Consider the following 20,945-nt stretch of genomic DNA (forward strand, 5'->3'; position numbering starts at 1 on the left):
CCCAAATTTTTTTTAAAAAAAAGCAGGGTGGGTATAAAACTTTGAGAAAAAACTCAAGATTTTTGACATTAAAGTGGCAAATCTGAGAGAGAACATTGAGCCTACAGTGCCTAAGACGCCTCTCATGGTTTCAATCCTTCAAACCATGAGGATTGAATGCTTTAATAATCTGTTGGATTGCGTCCTGATGTACCACAAGTCCTCAAGATATCAACTGTGCTGTAGTACTTCACACACAGGCTGTTACCTCATCCAAATCAGCGTGTTTTCTCCTGAATAGCAGCTCACGACAACGACTCTTTGAAGCTCAGACGCTTTTGAAAATGTGATTCTGAACTTAAATCACAAGGATTTCTTTATTGCAAAGTCCAATTGAAAAGTATTAAATTAGGTCATCTAAGAAAAAGGTTGTTTTTTTGTGTTATTTTTCTCATAAATTTGCCACTTTGATGTAAAACATGTTGGGGTTTTTTTTCATTTTTTCTTGGAATTTTGCCTGCAGTCCAGACCTTCCACCAACAGAAAGCAATTGGCACATCATGAAGAGAACAAGATATAAAGACTCAGGACTGATAAGCAGCTAGAATAATTTTTTTTCTCAGTTTAAATGTTTCATATTGTTTCCATATTCTATTGTGAATCAAATGTGGGTTTATGAGGTTTGCAAATCATTGCATTTTATTTCTATTTACACTTTTACAGTTGGACATGTAAATGCTTGTGCCTGAATAACAGCACAAACATACGGTGTTGTGTAAAAGTATTTGCCCGCTTCCTGACTCCCTCTTTTCTTTTTGCTCATCTGTCACAATGTTTCAGATCATTAACCAGAGTAACCAGAGTAAACGCAAAATGCAGTTTTTAAATGATGATTTCATTAAATGTGTAAAAATAAAATCAAGAAGGGGCACAGATACTTCACAGCACTGTATGGCATCATATTGCACATTCAAGTGCATCTGATACATGAATCGAATTTCTTCTATAATTCATAACAATAACAGCCCTTGATTGCTTGTGAAGACTCATAGAGTGTTATCATTGATGCATGCTGCAGTCCATTTGTATTGGACAATAATAAAAGGAGAACAAATCTAAAAACAACAACAACAACAACAACAATGCTGAAATCAAATATTCTTCCACATGCTGATAACAGTCAAATCTCTTTTTTTTCATCCAAATCTATTAAATACAGCAGTCTAACTAAAAGGCTTCATTAGTGCATGCAGTCTCACTTGACTAGTTTCATTTTTCTTGGCTTGAGACGAAGATGAGGCAGTTGCTTGCAATATAAATTTGTGCTACAACCAACCAGTGTTGGGGAGTAACGGAATACATGTACCGCCGTTACGTATTTAAAATACAAAATATGAGTAACTGTATTCCGTTACAGTTACCGTTTAAAAAGGTGGTATTTAGAATACAGTTACTTTGTTGAAATAAACGGATTACACGGCGGTACTTCCTTGTTTCATATTGTGGCGGGTCAGGACTGTTTGGGTTTTGTTTGACAGCTACGTTCTGTTGTTCCAGGCGGCAGCGTTACGGTTGCCATGGTTACAAGGCAACGCTCTCTCTCTGCGTGTTTCCTGGGTGAGAGAGGCCTTTTTGTTGTTGTTGTTGTGCTAAGCTAATAGGCAGAATGCTACAGGCTCTAAAGAATGTAGCATCATAGGCAGTGTAGTCCGTGCTGCAGGGAGAATGGACTGCCATACCCGTTATGTGTCTGTGAGCGAGGGAGGGAGAAAAAGGAAAAGTACAGTTGTCACGGAGCAGAAACGGGAGCTGGAAGCATGTAAATATAATAATAACCACTGCAGCCAAGAAGAGTGCCTGACAAGCCCAGTTGTAAGTACGCTATTAAGACTCGACTGTACGCTGTGTTCGTGTTTTCCTCCAAAAACAATAAGTTCCGTTGGAGCAGCCTTTCAACGCCTCTCTCTGTCTCTCGCTAGCAAAGTTGACCCAGACAACAAAGTAAAGCTAGTTTTCAGCTACGAGCCCGACACAGAACCCACCGTATTAGCCAGAGGTCCCTTTACTACGGTTCGGAGCCGCGGACCTTCAGTAACAGTAATAAATCACAGCAATAGTACATTCACGTAGTTGTAAACAGCATGATAATATATTAAGTAATCCAAAGTATTCAGAATACGTTACTCTCATTGAGTAACGTAACGGAATACGTTACAGAATACATTTTGGAGCATGTAATCTGTATTCTGTAATGGAATACATTTTAAAAGTAACCTTCCCAACACTGCAACCAACATATGCCCAAAACAAAAACACTTTCATACAAAAATATCAAACATGTTTCTTTGAACAAAATGTTTAAAATGCAGTAATAACGTTTGGAGAATAGGTGCGCTGCATTTGGCAGTCTGCTAGTCTTCTTCTCCAGTCTTTAAACAACGTTTAGTTGTGCGTTCGGCCCCCCCAGTCACAAGAGCAGCACGTCCAGGGATTTTGCCCTGAACAGCAACCGCACACCCATCTTGAGTGAAAACAATACCTAATTTTAAGTGGTGCGAAACACAGTCCGGAGATCTTTGCTAATTTATAGCACGCAGCACACAATGGGCCTATGCCCAGATCAACAATCAGCACCGTTACAGTCACGTGAAACAGAAAGTTTTCACTGGACTTCATGCTGCCTGTGAAGACCCAAGTACACATTTAATGCTTCCAAAGCAATTAAGAGGATAATATAACGCAGTTTATTTAACTAACTAACAACAAGCGTGACCAGTTCTATAAAAGCAGATGTCTGATGGTCTGGTGCATTCAGGTGTGTGTTAACACATTACCGAATCTTCAGAGGAGTGGACACCCCAAAGTCAGACCACCAAATGCTCAGGGTAACAGCAAAAAACAGCTACGTGAGCTACATCTCAGAGTCTACACGCTTCAGTTAGAATGTTAAATGTTAAAGTTCACGACAGTACAATTAAAAAAAAACAGAAAAAGTTGCTTGCTTGTGAGGAGCTACCAGGAGAACATCTCCTCTCTAAAAAGAACATGGCACCAATGCTTAGGTTTGCGCAGTAACATCTGAACAAACCACAACACTTCTGAAGAATATCTTTTGGCAAAAACCAAACTCAGCATATCAGCACTTACAGCTCATATCAGCTGTGAAGCACAGAGGTGGAGGGGTGATGATTCAGGCTTCCTGTTCCCCATGTGACCTAAGCATTTTTCAGTGACTGAGTCGACCGTGAACTCCTCTGTACACACAAGTGATCTAAAGTCAAATGTGTGACTATCTGTCCGTCAGCTAACGTTTGACCCAAATATGGTCACGTAACAGCACAGCAGGAACAGAACGGCTGAACATGAAAAGAATCCAGACGTTACAATGGTCCCGTCGAAGTCAAGACTTCAATTTGATTAAAATGCTGTTGCAGGTGCTTAACAGAGCTGCGTATAAACAAATGCCTGCAAACCTCAATGAACTGAAACAACGCTGTAAGGAAGATGTCCCAGAATTCCTCCACGATAACGTGGTAGACTGAGAAAGTCATACAGTGAACTATTACTTCAAGTTAATACATGTGGTTCTACAAGAGGTTTCTGGAGTTAACGAGTGTCGCAGAAGGAGAGAGGAAGTCGCTTTAGCTTGCTGTAGCCATGTCTGACAAGCTAACTGTTAGCCGACTTACATACAGGAGAAGATTAAATAAATTTTTGCTGCGTTTTCATTGTTGCTATAGAGTTATTATTAAACTGGCAGATTTTACAAATGTGACTGTTTACTCTTTATCCATCCATCCATTCACGTCTGCTTATCCTTTTCAGGGTTGTGGGGGGCGCTGGAGCCTACCCCAGCTGTCATAGGGCGAGAGGCGGGGTACACCCTGGACAGGTCGCCAGTCTGTCGCAGGGCCAACACACAGAGACAGACAACCATTCGCACTCACATTCACTCGCACATTCACACCTATGGGCAATTTGGATTAACCAATTAACCTATCCCCACTAAGTGCATGTCTTTGGACAGTTGGAGGAAGCATGCATGGATGAATATATACACATATGCAAAATCCTAATAGGAGCTATTATTCTGCCTACCCACATTCAAACCTCAAGTAAAATGTGTAAATCTCTGATGGATTTAAAAGATTGTAAAACACAGATATTTCTGTGCTGCTTTTTTTCCATTTGAAATATGTTCTGCTCAGAATCAAACACCTGACGTGTAATTGCATAGAGGACTTTTTGTGAAAAGTAGTATTTCTGGCATCAAAGCTGAGGCTGTGCATTAGGTGTGGCTAGCCAGATTGCATAACTCCAGCTTCTCTGTGATGCGTCTTGATTGGCTGTCATCTTCACACATCTCTGGGTTTTCCTTGGTTGGAGGTGTCCTGTGAGAGAGGAATAACAAGAAGTAGACACTCATAATTGTAGAGAAGGTTTCATGTGCTTTGGAGTTCAAATTGAAGATTGTGTGTTAAAGTTTGCTAACCTGCGTTTTTACTTTCATCCTTTCTTTTGTATTTTGCTCAGAAGCAAGCAGGTTTTTAAACAATTACCTAACATCCCAGTTCTCTGCATCCTCCACTGTGTCTGGAAGAGGTCTGTCGGCAGTTTCAGGAAGGGCCAGGGCAAGGACAGCTCCCAGAAGCGGAGAGATGCCGAAGATGGCGAGGGGCGTGGCCGGGCTGTGGTTATGCAGCATGTTGATAATGGGTGCCAGCACACCACCCATCCTTGCAAACATACAGGATACGCCTATTCCTGTTTGCCTTTTGGCACAGCAAGGGAAAAGAGACAGTTTCAGGAATGCATCACTGAAATAACCGTTTGATGATTAGGACAAAAGTCTCACCGAAGCACCGTGGGGAATATCTCAGCAGTGTAGACATAGATCACAGCAAACGACGCCGCTATGCCAAACTTCCCTACCATGGCGAGACCACTCAGGAGATTGGGATGATCTGCAGACGGAAGGAGAAAAATCATTCAAGTGATGAAATAAATATTAATATTAGCTTTTTGAGGAAGAGAAAGCATTTTAGCAAGTTTGCATCTTACCTGCAGGCACTGCAAGCATGAGCAGACAGGCGAGGCCTCCGATTGCCAGAAAGCCACTCTGAGCGAGTCGGCGGCTAAAGGGCAGCACGACGAGGACCAGAGAACGAGCTGGGATCTCAACCAGCCCGAACACAAACTGGGTCAGGTAGAGGTCTGTCCCCAACCTGGACACGCCCAGTGAGAGACCATAATAGACCAGCACATTCACAAACCTGTGATTTCAAAGGGGAGAAAGAGAGCAGTGGTAAAAAGCTACAGAGACATTGTCTCTGCTGAAAATGACAGTGAAACGACAAGAAGTCGTACCAAACGTAGAACAGGATCAGCGATCTTTTCCTCATCTGAGGCGTGCGTACCAGATCGACAGCCGAGTGACTTCCCTTCCCCTCGACCGATATCTCACACTCACCCTGATGTGGACGCCACAAACGAATCAGAAACCACAAAAGAGGCTTTTACATTTTACCTGTACATTAAAAACATCCCTACACTACTTGATGTACTGTAAATGTTAAATCAAAATATTATATTTAAATCTAAATGTTACATTAAAAAATCCTCAAACCAGATGTTTTTATAAGATGTGGAGCATGCTTCAGCTTACAAACCCCATACAGTTATGTGTAGGCTGATCTAGTACTTAGCAGTGTTGTGGTACAGATGCCTTTAGCCACGCTGGCTTTAAGCAGTCATGATGGCTCATGTAACGACTGCTTATATCTTTGCCGAATGCATTTAGCTAAATCCACAAGGAGCAGTAAACCTCTGAGTCATCAACACCAGGAGTACAGGTCAGCTGATCACCGGCTGTCCACAAAGAAACTGTACCGTAGCTCCCAGTGCACATCATCATGTGACTTATTTAAGTTAACCCCCCCGTGGCACTGCTCCATCTATCTCAGAGTTCCCCACCTGTCAATTTCAATTTTAACACCTGTACATGATTAATAATAAAACATGTTTTAGTATCAAAATATATTTAAAGTACATAAAATACTCAGTAGTAAAGCAGGATGGGCTTTTTCACAGCCACATACAGGATATTGTTGGATCATTATTGGCCTGATAGCACTGAAACAGAATTCATGGAAAAGTTATGTTTATTTGTAATTTCATTCAAAAAGGTAAAGTTGCATATATTCCTTATTCATTACATGTAAAGTGAATTAATTCAAGCCTTTTTACATATTGATCAAACAATATAGTTACTGCGTATCTCTCCGTCTAGCTCTGTACGTGAAACCACGGTAACAGGAAGACTGACGGAAGGTCGTCACTAGACTGCAATAGTGTATCACCAGCTGTGAGTCATGACAACCAGTTATTGAAGTTTCATCTGTGCCACAAACCTGCACGTGTTCAGCACACAGCCAGGGAAAATCCCTGCTATCCTGACCATGCATTACACGCTGCATTAAAACAAATCAAGAAAACAGTGTCCTTCAGCTTTCATGTGGCCATCATCAAATCAGAGGATTCAGCTTTGAAAACCAGCTTAGAAATGTATGTATTTATTTATTTATTTATTAAATTTCACTGTATAAAAGTTGTACTCCTCATTTTGTGATTGTCTCATTTTCCTCAGGAAGCTCAGCTTTCACTTGATTCATATTTAATTCTTATGAATATCTTGCAAGATAGAAAATGCCAAAGGGACCCGTTTCATGAGAGAACTGCAGCATGAGTCCTAAGAGACAAAACAAAACATTTAATATGGCTTTTTGTTTTCTTTTTCACATGGAAATGATGAAGACGACGAAATCTCTGCGGCTTTTCCGAGGTCATCATGTTTACTGTATGCAGATGTTTCAGTAATTACGCTGCTGATATAAAGGCAACTGTAAGGGGAGGAGGTTTCTCTGTGATTATTTTCTTTTAATTTTGTTACAGAATCGCATGAGGCTACATGACGATCAAAGGAGCAAACATTTGCTCCCAGGACAACATGCCCTGTTCACTGTTTTCCCTTGGTTTAATGTAGCGTGTAATGAATGCTCACACTACTGGTGGGTGATCTGAAACACAGTTAGGTTTGTGTGCGATCGCTGCTGGAGGAGTACGAGGTTTTTGTGAGAGTTTACAGAGTAAACAGCAGAAAGGTGACTGTAAAAATAAAGCCTAGCACTGTCACAAACACTGTTTTTGAACCAGGTGATCCTGAACCTGAGACACACACACCTGTACGGTGGGAGGTAAGACACGACCATTAACCAGCGCTGCCTTGCGAAGGAGCGCGATGGCCTCCTCTCTCCTGTTGTTGGCCAACAACCATCTGGCCGAATGGGGAAGCACCCTTGTTGGCATTGAGAGGTCAAACAAAGAGGTAGAGAAAAGGATAAAATGAGGAATGATAACATGCAAGACATTCATAGAAATGCAGGTGTATTTTCATGTCTGAGCAGGGCAGATTTTATATTCAGATGTCAGTTGAATTTCTCACCATATATAGAAGGTAAGCAGGAAGCCCGGGGCTGATATTGCTAGTTGCAGCTTTCTCCAGTCTCGTATAAGATATGCTACTCCTGCTAGCAGCATATAACCCAGGCCATAGGCATAGTCGGTGATGATACCAGCCAGCATGCGTCTCTTGGTGCATGTCCACTCAGTACCTGTAGAACGAAGCGAGGAGAGGACAGGAATTGTGGGTAATGGTGGCAAGGGTTTTGCAAAAACAGCTTTCAACCAGTTTATTTGCATATCTGAAGATAATGAAAGGTCTACACAAATGTGTTCCTTTCTTGTTAGCATAAAGATGAGGAGAGCCTAGCTGTCGAAAGCCTGAACTTACATCTAAAAGTTCTGTCGTGTTTGCTTACTCGGCACAAAAATTAACTGTATGAGAACTTAGGTGAAAATAAGGAAAGCGCTAGACAGAGCTCTTAAATGTCTGGCATGGTGGTGTATTAGTAGTCTATGAGGTTTTGAGTCATGTGACCACAAATCTTGTGACCGTTAATCACCGGATATAACCCGTGTGAGTAAGGCAAGGCAAGTTTATTTATATAGCACAATTCAACAACAAGGTGATTCAAAGTGCTTTACAGAGACATTAAAAAAAACAAAAGCAAATAAAAAGCATGATTTAAAATCGATTAAAAAAACAGTAGATAAAATCAGTAGTTAAAATGTAAGTTTTGGAATTTAAGCTTAAAGGTGTGGATTTGGTGTTTTATTCAAATGCGGCTGAGAGTAGGTGAGTCTTCAACCTGGATTTAAATAAACTGAGTGTTTCAGCTGATCTGAGGCTTTCTGGTTAGTGTTCCAGATATATGGAGCATAAAAGCTGAATGCAGCTTCTCCGTGTCTGGTTCTGACTCTGGGAACTGATAAAAGACCGGATCCAGATGACCTGAGGGATCTCGAAGGTTCATACTGGGTCAGGAGGTCACTGAAGTATTTTGGTCCTAAAATATTCAGAGCTTTATAGACCAGCATCAGAACTTTAAAGTCTATCCTCTGACGGACAGGCAGCCAGTGTAAAGACCTCAGAGCTGGACTGATGTTGTCCACTTTTTTGGTCTTAGTGAGGACTCGAGCAGCAGAGTTCTGAATGAGCTGTAGTTGTCTGACTGATTGTTTTAGGTAGACCTGTAAAGATGCTGTTACAGTAGTCAAGCCTACTAAAGATGAATGCATGGACTAGTTTTTCCAGGTCCTGTTGAGACATCAGATCTTTTATCCTTGAAATATTCTTGAGATGATAGTAAGCTGATTTTGTTATCGTCTTAATGTGTTTTCTAAGTTTAGGTCTGCATCCATCACTACACTGAAATTTCTCGCCTGGTTTGTGGTTTTTAGGTGTATAGATTGAAGTTCTCTGGTGACCTGTAATCATTTTTCTTTGGCACCAAAGACTATTACTTCAGTTTTGTTTTTGTTTAGCTGGAGAAAATTGTGGCACAACCAGTCATTAATTTCCTCAATGCATTTACCAAGAGCCTGTACAGGGCCTCGGTCTCCTGGTGACATTGTGATATATATTTGTGTGTCATCTGCATAGCTATATAGTTTATTTTGTTGTTCTTTATAATCTGTGCCAGTGGGAGCATGTAAATGTTAAACAGAAGGGGTCCCAAGATGGAACCTTGGGGAACTCCACATGTGATACTTGTCTGCTCAGATGTGAAGTTACCCATTGATACAAAGTATTTCCTGTTTTCTAAGTATGTTTTGAACCAGTTTAGTACAGTTCCTGAAAGACCTGCCCAGTTCTCCAGTCGTTTGAGTAATATGTTGTGAGCAACTGTATCAAATGCTGCACTGAGATCCAGTAAGACTGACATTTTTCCACTGTCTGTATTCAGACATATGTCATTAAAGACTTTGGTCAGAGCAGTTTCAGTGCTGTGGTTCTGTCTAAAACCTGACTGGAAGGCATCATAGCAGCTATTCTGTTTTAAGAAGTAATTGAGCAGTTGAGAAAATGCTTCATCAATGATCTTACTTAAAAATGGGAGATTTGAGATCTGCCTGTAGTTGTTCATTTGTGTCTTGTCAAGATTGTCCTTTTTCACTATAGGTTTAATTACAGCAGTTTTTATTGGTTCTGGAAACACACCTGACATTAAAGAAAAGTTGACGATCTGTAACAGGTCTGACTCCAAAGTCTTTGAGACCTTTTTGAAAAAACTTGTTGGCAGGACATCTAAACAGCAAGAGGAGGAGTTCAATTGACCTAAGATGTCCTCCAGGTCTTTGCTGTTAATAGGGTGAAACTGTTTGATGGTGTTTAAGCAGTTTTTCGGTGGACACAGTACATATCCTGAATCTGCTGTTGATGTACCAATTGCTTGTCTAATCTTTTGGATTTTTCTCTGTGAAGAATTTGGCGAAGTCATTGCAGGCCATTGTCGAATGAAGTTCAGCTGCCACTGACACAGGAGGGTTTGTTAGCCTGTCAACTGTAGAAAATAAGACCCGAGCGTTATGACTGTTTTTGGTGATGATGTCAGAGAAGTAGGACCTCCTTGCACTCCTCAGTTGTAAATTACAATTGTGAAGTTTCTCTCTATAGATGTCATAATGAACCTGGAGGTTTGTTTTTCTCCATCTGCGCTCAGCTTTCCTACACTCTCTTTTTTCATTTCTCACCAGTGTGGAGTTTCTCCATGGAGACTTTTTCCTTCCAGAGATAACCTTCACCTTAATGGGAGCAATAGTATCCCTTACATTTAACATTTTAGCATTGAAGCTATTGACGAGCTCATTGACTGAACCCCTGGACAGGTCAGGTGTTAATGGGAAGACCTGGTTAAAGATCCCCCCCCCCCTCTCCTGCTCACCCTGGCCTCACTGATAAAACTGTAGTTAGGAGGGGTCAACTCGATGAGAACAGCTCCACTGTTACTTTGGTCCAACCAAGTTTCTGTTAAAAACATAAAATCAAGGCTGTGCTCAGTGATTAAATCATGAATTAAAAATGTTTTCCCAGCTAAAGATCTAATGTTTAATAATGCCAACTTAAGTGTTTTAGAGGTATTATTTGCCCCCTCGTGTTTGGGAGCAGTCTGTGGCACACAAAGTATGTTTACTATATTTAAAGATCTTTTAGAGTGCAGCTCTCTGTGTTTTGACCAGGCCACATGTCTCCTTCTGTCACCTAAAAGTACAGAAATGTTAAAACCTTCTAGTAAACAGGGTCCCAGCTTCTCCTGGGAAAAGTCACCACTGCCATAATCCTCGCAGCCCGGACCCTCCACACATCACACATCAGACTGCAGAGACAGGGCATGAAGGTGGTAAGGAGGAACTAAGGAGGGCGAGGCTGGGCAATGTAACTTGAGGGCGGGGCTCGATGGCGAACCTTTGGCTGCTCTGGTGGGGGGTTTATGGAGGACAAAAAGGGATTGGTCCGGGGGGTAGATCTGAGCCCAGCACTGACCCGCTCCATCATCTCCTCAGTGAATTTCAGGTGTGGGGAGGAGGGAGAAAGGGAGGGGGGGTGATGACCTGTCAGTGGTTTGGGGGACTGGGGAAGGTCGTGGTCCCTGGTCCTGGTCGTTGGTGTTGTTGAGAGAGTTGGAGGTAAATAGGGACCCCTCTTCTTGCCTCTGATGTCTCTCCTTTCTGAAGCTCTTCCGGGGTGGGGGCAGATGAGGCTCCTCCTCAAGGTTTCTGCTGGGCTTTGTCTGTTCTTGGAGTACTGTTTGTTCCTCTTTATGAGATAACTCCTCGTTTATCTCAGCCTTGGCACAAAGCACAGATGGATGACGTATGGAATAAAACAAGTTGGAGGTGAACAGTTTCACCCCTGACTTGTTAAAATTAAATCAATTTGCTTTAAACTGGGGAAGGTCGTGGTCCCTGGTCCTGGTCGTTGGTGTTGTTGAGAGAGTTGGAGGCAAATAGGGACCCCTCTTCTTGCCTCTGATGTCTCTCCTTTCTGAAGCTCTTCCGGGCGAAGCTCTTGTTCCCAAAAAATATTAAAATTGATAAAATGAACTGAGTGGTCAGTACATGCTGATATAAGCCATTTATTCAGTGTAAACAACCTACTGAATCTCTCGTCTCCTCCTCTGACGGGCGGTACAGGTCCACTGATGAATACAGCTGCATTCAGAGAGTTTACAGTATTTAATAATCCAGTAAAGTCCCGTTTTAGAAACTCCGACTGTTGTCTGGACACATCGTTTGACCCTGTATGCAGAACAATGTTTGTCACAGTTGGATATTCATCTGCAATTTGAAGAATTTTCTCCTTCAGGTTGTTGACCATATCCTTAGGAAAGCAGAGGACTTTAGTGTTCTTACCACACATCCTTTGTACATCCTTTACGGCAGAGTCACCCACAATCAGAGTTTCAGGCCTAGCCTTTAGCTTTCCCTGTGGCCTTTTACTTTTCAACAGATTTTCAGTCCTTACTTCGCTACTTTTAGATGGATGGTTGTTCGATATAGATCCAGGGTCCTTTGATAGTGGAGCAAATCTGTTCTGCAGTTTCACATTCAGTTGTTTTGGAGGTTTGTTGTTAACCTTCCTATTCACGGTTGTCCAGTCCTGTTTCCTCCCGTATACAGGGGTAGAAGAGCTTCCCTGTCTCGTAGGAAGTGAAGGCCAGTCGGTTTCAGAGATTTCAGCTCGCTGTGCTCTGCCCATGATACGTCCTCCCCCTTCCAGGAGACATAATTTATGTCTTGGTTTTGCACCAAGACAGTCCAAGGGGGGATTTTTGCTTGAGGATTTATTATAATGCACAGAGTCTACTTTCTTGGTCATGTTATCTGTGCTCCTTAGCTGTGTACTAGCTTGCTCATCGCCAGTGTTTTGAATCAAAGGCAAGGTTGTTTCATTTCCACACAGTCCATTTACCTCCACGTTTACTTCTAAGCGATGAATTTTTGTCTCCAGTAATGCAATCTTCCACAGGAGGCTGTGGTAGTCATCTGTGGAGAGGGAAGGCATCTTGTTGCTAGTTAGCATAGCGGTTAGCACCTTTCCAGGCTATTGAGGCTGTTCAGTGCCCAGATGCTGTAATCAGGCTTCAGCTGTGTGTAGGCCACAGACACACGGAGCGCTGAAGATACGGTAACTATAAAAATTTTGCTGTTTCTGTTAAGAACACTTTAGTCCTAATGATCTATAAGTGCCCAGTGTCCAGAAGCTATCGCAGGTAAGCTCATACGGAAAAAAGGGGAAAAAATCAGCATAAAAATCAATAAAAGACGCAAAGTATTTAAAGAGCAAAGAGAGGAAGCGTCCACACTCACAAAAGGGGGAGATAATTTAAATGGCCATAGTCACACAGGCTGCTCTGTAACCATCTGGCAACAACCAATTGTGAGGGAAAAATGAGTATTCTTCGACTAGTTTTTGAGTGGTTTCTGCAGGTTGTTGGCAGTTGTTGTGAAATAGACTCCTAAACCCCCAGTCACACAAGCCTAGACCCATTCAGTGAAAACCTGGCAACCGCTGGTCACAAGGAGAAAATGTGTATCACCCCGCGGGTTGGCAAAAACCTCCTTGAGGTTGCTTTGGTCAGTGGCATGTTGTTGCAGTCAGCGTTCTCCATTTCTGGTTCTGGCTTTGTCAAGGCTTGCTGCCACCCTGGCCATGGGGTGACTGTGGCTCAGGAGGCAGAGCAGGTCTTCTACAAATCGGTAGGCCTGTTGTTTAGTGTTCTTGTTCCAGTCCTTGGGCAATGGGCATGGTACTGAACCCTGATGTGCTCCCAGTGCATTTATCAGAGTGTGAGTGTGAATGTTAGATGCAGATGTAGAAAAAAGTGTTTGTAGAGTAGAAAACTTTAACTATAACTATAAAAGAGCCAATCCATTTACCATTCACTCAGCTGGCAGTCACAGACTGTTTGGAAATAAATTGACGTGTTGCATGCAAACGACTGGGAACCACAGTAATCTCAAATCAGAAGCAGGTTTATGGTGCAGCATCCTCTTTGTAACTGATTTCATCCAGCGAGAACCAGCAGCCTGCAGGAACCACTGATCAGCATGCTATAGCTGTGTACTGGGGTGTCAAACACATGCAGAGCTGTGACCTGTTCATGTGTCATGTTTGTGCTGATATTGACTCTGGTTGTAAGACAATAAGAACTTCTTTGTAGTGAAGTGAAACCAAGTGAAAGAATAAATACTAACCACTGCAAATACTATCTGTGCTTCCCACGCATGTTTTTTTTAAATATATACTTTCAACCAGTCAGCAGTGAACATATCTGCAGGGCCACCAATGTCGGTTTATGTGCTGTTGGCTGTTTTAGAGAACTGAGTACAAATATATCTTCACAGACTCAAATCCCTCAGACTCCACACAGACACCAACCATAAATTTATATTAGTGGTGTCTCTCAGTGTATCTAATTAGAGCCTCATTAGGTGTTTCCATGTTTCCACTCTGAGTAAATAAAATTGAAGGATATAAAACTATGTAGGTTTGAAATAGTGTTGTAACCGTTAATCTGCATTTAAAGTAAATGTAATCACATTGCAACAGGTACCAACGTGTTTTTTTTATACACATACTTTTGGGACACTCAACCAGAAACACACCTGTGCTGGATCTGTGACGATTAATAAAACTTAATAGTAACTTAAAAAGTCTTAACACTGACTAGGAGGATGATTTTGTTGAGGCGTATGTCATTATGTTTTCTTTATTAAAAACTCTTCTGAAAATGACAAACCCTGAAGTCATCAGAAAAGTGTGAAAAGTTTTGAAAAATAATAATAACATTAATAGTTTAATTCATTTATAAATTAATTACCAAATTAAATATTTAATATTGAAATGTAAGTTGTTTTTTCGTATAAAAGTTCTATATGAATAAATGAGGTCCTTATATGTCTGAGATGCATCTTATTGATCTGATATTGCTTTAAAATTAAAGTCATAATAAGGAAATTAAAATAGGAACGCTTAACCAACATTTAAAAAACATAAACACACTATCCTGCATCAACAAAAATGTCAGTCCTGTCATACATGGCATTATTGTTAAATAATTGATCATTTAAAAAAAATATTAATGAATTACCTTTTTTTACCATTTAAATGAACCTAAGATTATATATCAGCCACTGTGTTTTATGAAAACATCACTTTTTTATAATTACTAGCAGCGCTTTCTCAAATTTTTCATCCTTTATTTATGGTTGTCTTGGTGACCATTACGTTTCGAACTCATGAGACATGATCTATATGAAAATCAAAAAAATTTGGATTTATTTAAAATATTTTTAAAAACATATAGATGTTAATAATTGCTACATGCATGACGGTGTTCGTGCACAGCTTCATTCCGATTGGCCCACCCAACACATATGCATACATACACTACAATGATTACAGTAGGAAGGTAAGTGCCTGTCGGGTATTCTGTGCAGACGCTCCACTACACCAGCCTCAAATCATCATACTCATGCAGGATTTGAATATGTGTGTGTTTGTTTAGTACCAAGTACAAAAGCATTGATGATGACACCAGATATTGTTGTGCCAAGTACAAAGCGAAGAATCACATAGACCGGGAAGTTGGGTGCAAAAGCCACAGCGACACCGAACACAGTCTGGAGAGCGAGGGACAGCAGCAGGACGAAGCGTCGGCCATACCTTGTAGACAGAGAGAGGACAGGAATGTGAGTTAGCCCTCCCTCATTATTAAAGATTTGCACCAGTAGACCCAACGAAACAGAAGTAAAGATATCACACTAAGCTCGAAACACATAAAAGAAAAAAATAGTCTTTATCTAGTTCTTAGTGTAGGAGGTGCAGTTATCAGAAACCAAGTGCTTATAACTTTATGTTCACCAGAGAAAATCTGAGGTTTGAAAATTAGTAGCAAAGCTGGGAACTTCAGTTTGTTCCCTGGGCTGTTTTTCTTTTCAGGTGCAAACGCTTCCTTTTGTTCACTTTAACCCTAACTTACCAGGAAGACCACATATTGCCACCTGCTCACTACCACCCACTGCAGCCTTCACTCTTCAGCTTCTTAACCCTTTCAGCTCCGTCAATAAAAGGGAAGCACAGGTCTCATGACCCACTTCCCATTTGTCTTTCTGCAATAGATCTACTGTGTCAATTCAAAGACTTTTCCAAGATATTGATGATACTACCCTTCTATTGTTTCTAGTTTAAAGAAAAAACCGAGAATGAACAAGAATGTTAAAAGTATGGGTGATTTTTAGTGTCACACAGTTAAGTCTGAACAGTTTTATCATGTGTATCTGTAGCTGATGAATCAAATAAATTAACTGCTTCCCTTACATACAGTTAGCACATGCAAAGGCCTACAGCAGTGGCCACTCCTACAGTCGTGCTTTGATGCTGAGGATCTGACACTTTGTTCTATCTGTGCGCCGAGTGACAAAAGCCTACCTGTCAGCCATGGCTCCAAACACCACTGATCCCACCAGCAGGCCAAACATGTAGATAGATGATCCAATGTTGTTGAACACAGCTTTGCTGCACACCAGGTCCCACTGGTAGATGGAAAAAGAAGTTAGTCCTTGTGCATTTGTTTATTTCTTATGTATTAGTGAGTGGCCATGCAAGTGACATACACTCTGTGGGCAAAGTATCAGGCTACATCACGTAATCTTAAGCACCTCACTTTTGTAAAAGAACTTAATACATTTAAGTGTAGTACTGTAGTAGGATGATATCAGTGAAACAAGTCGGTTCCTGAAATTTGATACTACACTATAACATGAAAGTGGTATTATTGCAACCTGGAAGCTTTTAGGAATCAAACCACAGCAACTCATCCACAAAGTGGCAGACCATATAATCTTACAGAGCAGGCCTTTCAACTGCTGAGGCGCATATTGTGGAAAAGTTGCCAACGCTCTGCTGACTCAGTAACTACAGGGCTCCAGACTGCTGCTGACATTAACATCAGCACAGAAGCTGTGCACTGGGAGCTTCACAGGATGAGTTTCCATGTTCCTGTAGCTGTATCTGGCCCAGTACCTATGTCTATGTAGAGTATTGTCAAAGTAAATTTGCTTGTGTGTTTGGGCTGCTCTTTGCTATTGATTATAGAGTATGGTATTAAACTGGCATTGGACAAAACAAAGCACTGTCATAAAGTTCCAAGTGCTAATGGACCTTAGGAAAGGGTTAGGGCTGCATCAGGGTCAGATTGACTGCAACCTCTAAGGAAATAGGATTAAATCAGCCTATACTTGCCAAACATGGCAGCTGACCAGCTGTAAGTGACCAGACACTGATGATTTTCAAATTACACTGTCATTTGTTTCTGTTCTGGCTCATTAAACATATAACATAAAATAGTCCTTGCACACAAACTGAACCTTCCAAAGTCCAAGAAGAACAAACGCAAAAGTGGCGAAACTGTCCAGGATATGGTAGCAGTACCAAATGATGGCAATCATTTCTGAATCCCTTTATAGTTGAGACAGTGACTGTTAGTCAAGGAAAATATGTGGCACTACAGCACAATATCAAGGACACAAGAACCTTTATGCCAAGAAGACTCTTATGTAATTTAATACAAACTGTTGTTGATTAATTCGTGCATGATTACAACAGCAGCCGTGAACAGCAGGGGTGCAGCAGGGTGTGAGTGGGGCCAGTTGCTTATTTTGGCTCCAAGGCCCTTTGGAAAGTTAATGTGGATGTTTGCTGTGCTGGGTTCATCACTCTTTATCATCACATCAGTCTTTCATGAAATAACTCTAATTAAATTTCTCAGATTTTTACATATTTGACTTTTATTTTATTTTATTCATGTTTTTCCTTATTTAGCTCCTTTCTTTTCCATAGATTTTGAGATATTAGCCTTGCCATATTGTTTTATTACATGCATTTAGCACAAAAAATAAGGTTATTTATGGTTGGTTGATTATTTCTTTGGACAGCCAGTTTATTTGGGTGCCACATTGGGTGCCAAATGGTGCCACGTTTGTAAGAAAAATGCATTTGTGGGTTGAGCAGCAGAGCTGAGTATGTGGATTGCACCGATGAAAAACTTGCCAATCTTCTCTTAAATCATGACTCTTGTTTGGTGTTGTTTATTGGGTTATATGATTGAAGTCTGAAGAAACAAGAGATACTGGCAGATTAACAACTGATTCATTTCTCAAACAGGGGCCTCTGCAGCATGTAGAAAAGCCGTACACAGCCACAACAGCCTGGCACCTCCTCCTCACTAGTTTGGCCACACACTGCTTTGGCATGGCATCCCAGTCTTAATCAGTATTTGTCGTGTGTCAGACAATGTTGTTGTGCTGGTCACAGAAAATGTAGCAACAGCGATTAAGATTTGTCAAGTTTTTCACGGCACAACCCACGTACTCAACTCTGCTGCTCAACCCACAAATGCATTTTCCTGACAATTGTCACGCCATTAAAGGGAAAACAAATAAGCTATGATTTATTGCCAAGAAGCATTGTCATATGACCACATGTCATAAGAACAACACAAATATTTTACATATTTATCAAAAACAGGCTAAATAAAGAAAACTATATTGTTATATAGGTACATAAAACACAATTTACAAAGGGGTTACATAAAAAATGCAAGCTCTTCATATCTTTATGACTGCGACGTTATAACCAGTCCTTTATGGCCAATTAAAATATCTTCCTAGGAAATTTTAAAAAAAATTAATTAAAATTTCCTTCTAGATATTTGTTGCAATTTCTGCTACCCACTTAGTCACATAAGTCATAAGTCAATGAGACTTTTTAACTGGATAAATAAAAGATCGATAAAAGTCACTTTGCCAAAAACTTATTGCGGCTTCTGTGACAGAAATGTTCTTTCTGGCACTTAACGAATTAATATCATTCACGCGGGACAGATTTTACATGTGTTTCACATATTATAGGCCAACATTGCAAGTAAATAACCGTAATTTGACATCTTAATATATTTTTTAAGTGCTTCCCTTTTTTTCTGCTTATAAAACAGTAAATTTGGGAATCAACGGCTACAACGATTATATTTTAGCATTAAAAAATATAATTTAAATAAAAGAAATTAAGCACGCTTGGATTAGGCTTTGCAGAAACATAAGAAGAGGATTTTGGTAAATATCAATATGGTTAATTTAGATATAGACGCTACACTACGTGTTGGTCTAGTAAATGTTTTAAACTCTGGTAGTTTTGGCTGCTGTAACACAAAAAAGTCCCAACTTTGGGATAAAGTATATATGATGTGCACATCATAGCTTAAAAACCACACTGGCAGCAAATGATCTTTGGATATGTTTTTTTTTATATATTAGTGAGATTAAAATCCTTACTCTGATACTTTTAATAAGTATTTAATAGGTAATATAAGCAATAAAAAGTATCAAATGATAGCCTACCGTCTAATATTTGACACCTTTTTGTCTCTTTTTTTTTTTTGACTTCCGCCTCTTTTCCCAGCATGAAAGTGAACTGATTAATGACTAAAGTTGATCTTCAGCCCAAACCGAACAGACCAGATGGTCATGTTTCTGTACCTCGGTGACGATGGTGCTCTCAAAAGTCTCCCTGCTGTAGACCCATCCGTCACTGCACGGCACGCGCTGAGTGTCGTTGCCCAGCAGCACGACATCCTGGGAGAAGCAGGAGGAGTTGGAGAGGCTGAAGTTCAGGGTGGCTGAATACAGGGACTGATTCCCCGCTGCTGGACTCGAGCCCTCGCGGCACTGATGAGGCGGCGTGGCTCCGGTGAAGATGCTCACCAGCATGTGGAAGCCGAGGAGGATCTGAGGTAGACATATCCATATGTAGAGAATTTTCTGGTATCTGCCAAAGCCTCCAATGGCAGAGAGGATCTGATCGAAATTCATTTCAAATGTAGGTCAAATTGGCTCCAATGGAGTGGATGAGCCGGGGAGATGGAGGCGGAAGATGGTTGTAAATACCGACCAGATACTGAGGCGGTGTTATGGAGACAAACAAGATAAATTACCATGTGCTGCCGTGGTCAGTCCACGTGAAGTTGTTTAACAATTATTGTTATTCCTCCCTGATTCCTCCCTCTGTTTTCCACTCGGTGCAAAATATGCACATTATGGCAGCGGGGAGCGCGTGTGGTGTTACGTATCCGTTACTTATAGGGGAAGGGCCATAGCATCGCTACCACATCTCATATGTAAAAAACAAACAAACAAAAAACTCAGTGTAAGAATCACGGGCCACCACTGAGGCGCAGTGATTTCACAGATTACCAGATTTAAAGCACTTCAATGTGGAAATCGTGTAAACCTCACTTGCTGCAGTTCACTGCGTGGATGCAGGTGTAGCACTCAGCTGTTACTTCAAACACAACATCTCTACTCTCAATTCGCAAAAAGCAGGTTGTGCGTTATCTAAGAGGCTCTCTGCTGCCACTTGCCGTTTGATGCGATGGTAGGCACAAAACTTCTGTGAGCGGAGGGGATGCGGGGGTTATCATAGCATTCACCTGAAAGTGCTAGATATGAAAGGTAAAGACCATAAAGTGTTAGGTAGACAAGCGACGGTGGGGAGAAAGAACTCTGTTTTAAAGGGAAGAAACTTCAGAATCAGGGAGGGGCAGAAAAAAGACGAGCACAAAGGGATCAGGACAAATAAAAAAACAAAACAAAACAAAACAAAACAAAACAAACAAAAACAGTAAGATGAGAGAAAAGTTAGTGATTAGTGGCATATGAACATCAGGATAGAAAAGAGGGAGGTGGAGGAGTCCAGAGTATATCATAAGATTTCATTTTCAGGGGCTCGAGTTGGGAAAAATAGAAAATAAAAGCATAAGAAATCAGAAAAGGAATCATAAAGAAACACCAAGATAAACCATTTAACAAATGACTTATAGTAATGCAACTGTGGACACACTTCTTACTTTGCAGCTGATAATGCATGGCTATCTTGTTTTGCGTTTATAATCACCACAGGTTACAGCGCATGCCTATATAATATTTCAAAGGGGGATCTGTCCTCCTGTCATTTCTGCATATTGCTGCACTGATATGATCACAGAATTTATGCTTGGTGGAGACAAAAAAAAATGGAGGTGCAGGGGTGGCACCTCTGGTTTCAGACCTACTCGTTTGCACTGATGCACCTGGCTTTCAGAACAGGATGAAAATTGGTTGAGAAACGGTGAGAAAGAGGACCTGAGTGGCTGTTCTTACTTAAGTTACCCCCTCTCTCACCTGTGCAGTTGATCAAATAGAAAGAAACCACTGAGGATTGCTGGGAACTGAAGTTGTGTGTCATCAACAATAAATAAATAAAAAATTACCTGTGGGAGAAACGTGATTATCTGTCGTGACCTGTACATTTGTAACTTTGCACAAAATGCAAGTTTTATTTTAATCTAAAATAATACACTTTTATATAATAACACTCTAAATGTCTCGACGTTACAATAGTATGGATAACTAATTGCACTTTATATTCTGACCACTCTCTACCCTTCTGTACACAGTGCTTCCTTTATTAT

General features: G+C 40.8%; 1 protein-coding gene across 1 annotated transcript; it reads right to left on the reverse strand.

The window, feature by feature from the left end:
• Nucleotides 1–16: 16 nt before the first annotated feature.
• Nucleotides 17–19,415, reverse strand: si:dkey-166k12.1 (solute carrier family 22 member 13). Its single transcript, XM_006795213.2, has 10 exons — nt 18,976–19,415; nt 15,872–15,975; nt 14,952–15,106; nt 7,481–7,649; nt 7,219–7,333; nt 5,347–5,450; nt 5,041–5,252; nt 4,835–4,943; nt 4,539–4,751; nt 17–4,370 (listed from the first exon to the last, which is right to left on the reverse strand). Exons 1-10 carry the CDS (start codon nt 19,306–19,308, stop codon nt 4,268–4,270), a joined length of 1,617 nt encoding a protein of 538 aa, XP_006795276.2. The 5' UTR covers nt 19,309–19,415; the 3' UTR covers nt 17–4,267.
• Between the last annotated feature and the right edge of the window lie 1,530 nt (nt 19,416–20,945).

This window comes from Neolamprologus brichardi, chromosome 22, assembly GCF_056152115.1.
Source record: "Neolamprologus brichardi isolate AB-2024 chromosome 22, ASM5615211v1, whole genome shotgun sequence".
Classification (NCBI taxonomy): Eukaryota; Metazoa; Chordata; class Actinopteri; order Cichliformes; family Cichlidae; genus Neolamprologus; species Neolamprologus brichardi.

Bases quoted from the DNA above. Each gene is read 5' to 3' on its own strand.
- si:dkey-166k12.1 (XM_006795213.2), bottom strand. From the start codon at position 19,308: ATGAATTTCGATCAGATCCTCTCTGCCATTGGAGGCTTTGGCAGATAC. The intron at 7,334-7,480 runs GTGAGAAATTCA...AATGCCAACAAG, and splicing joins CTGCTTACCTTCTATATATG to GGTGCTTCCCCATTCGGCCA. The intron at 4,371-4,538 runs GTAATTGTTTAA...CCTCTCTCACAG, and splicing joins GCAGAGAACTGGGATGTTAG to GACACCTCCAACCAAGGAAA.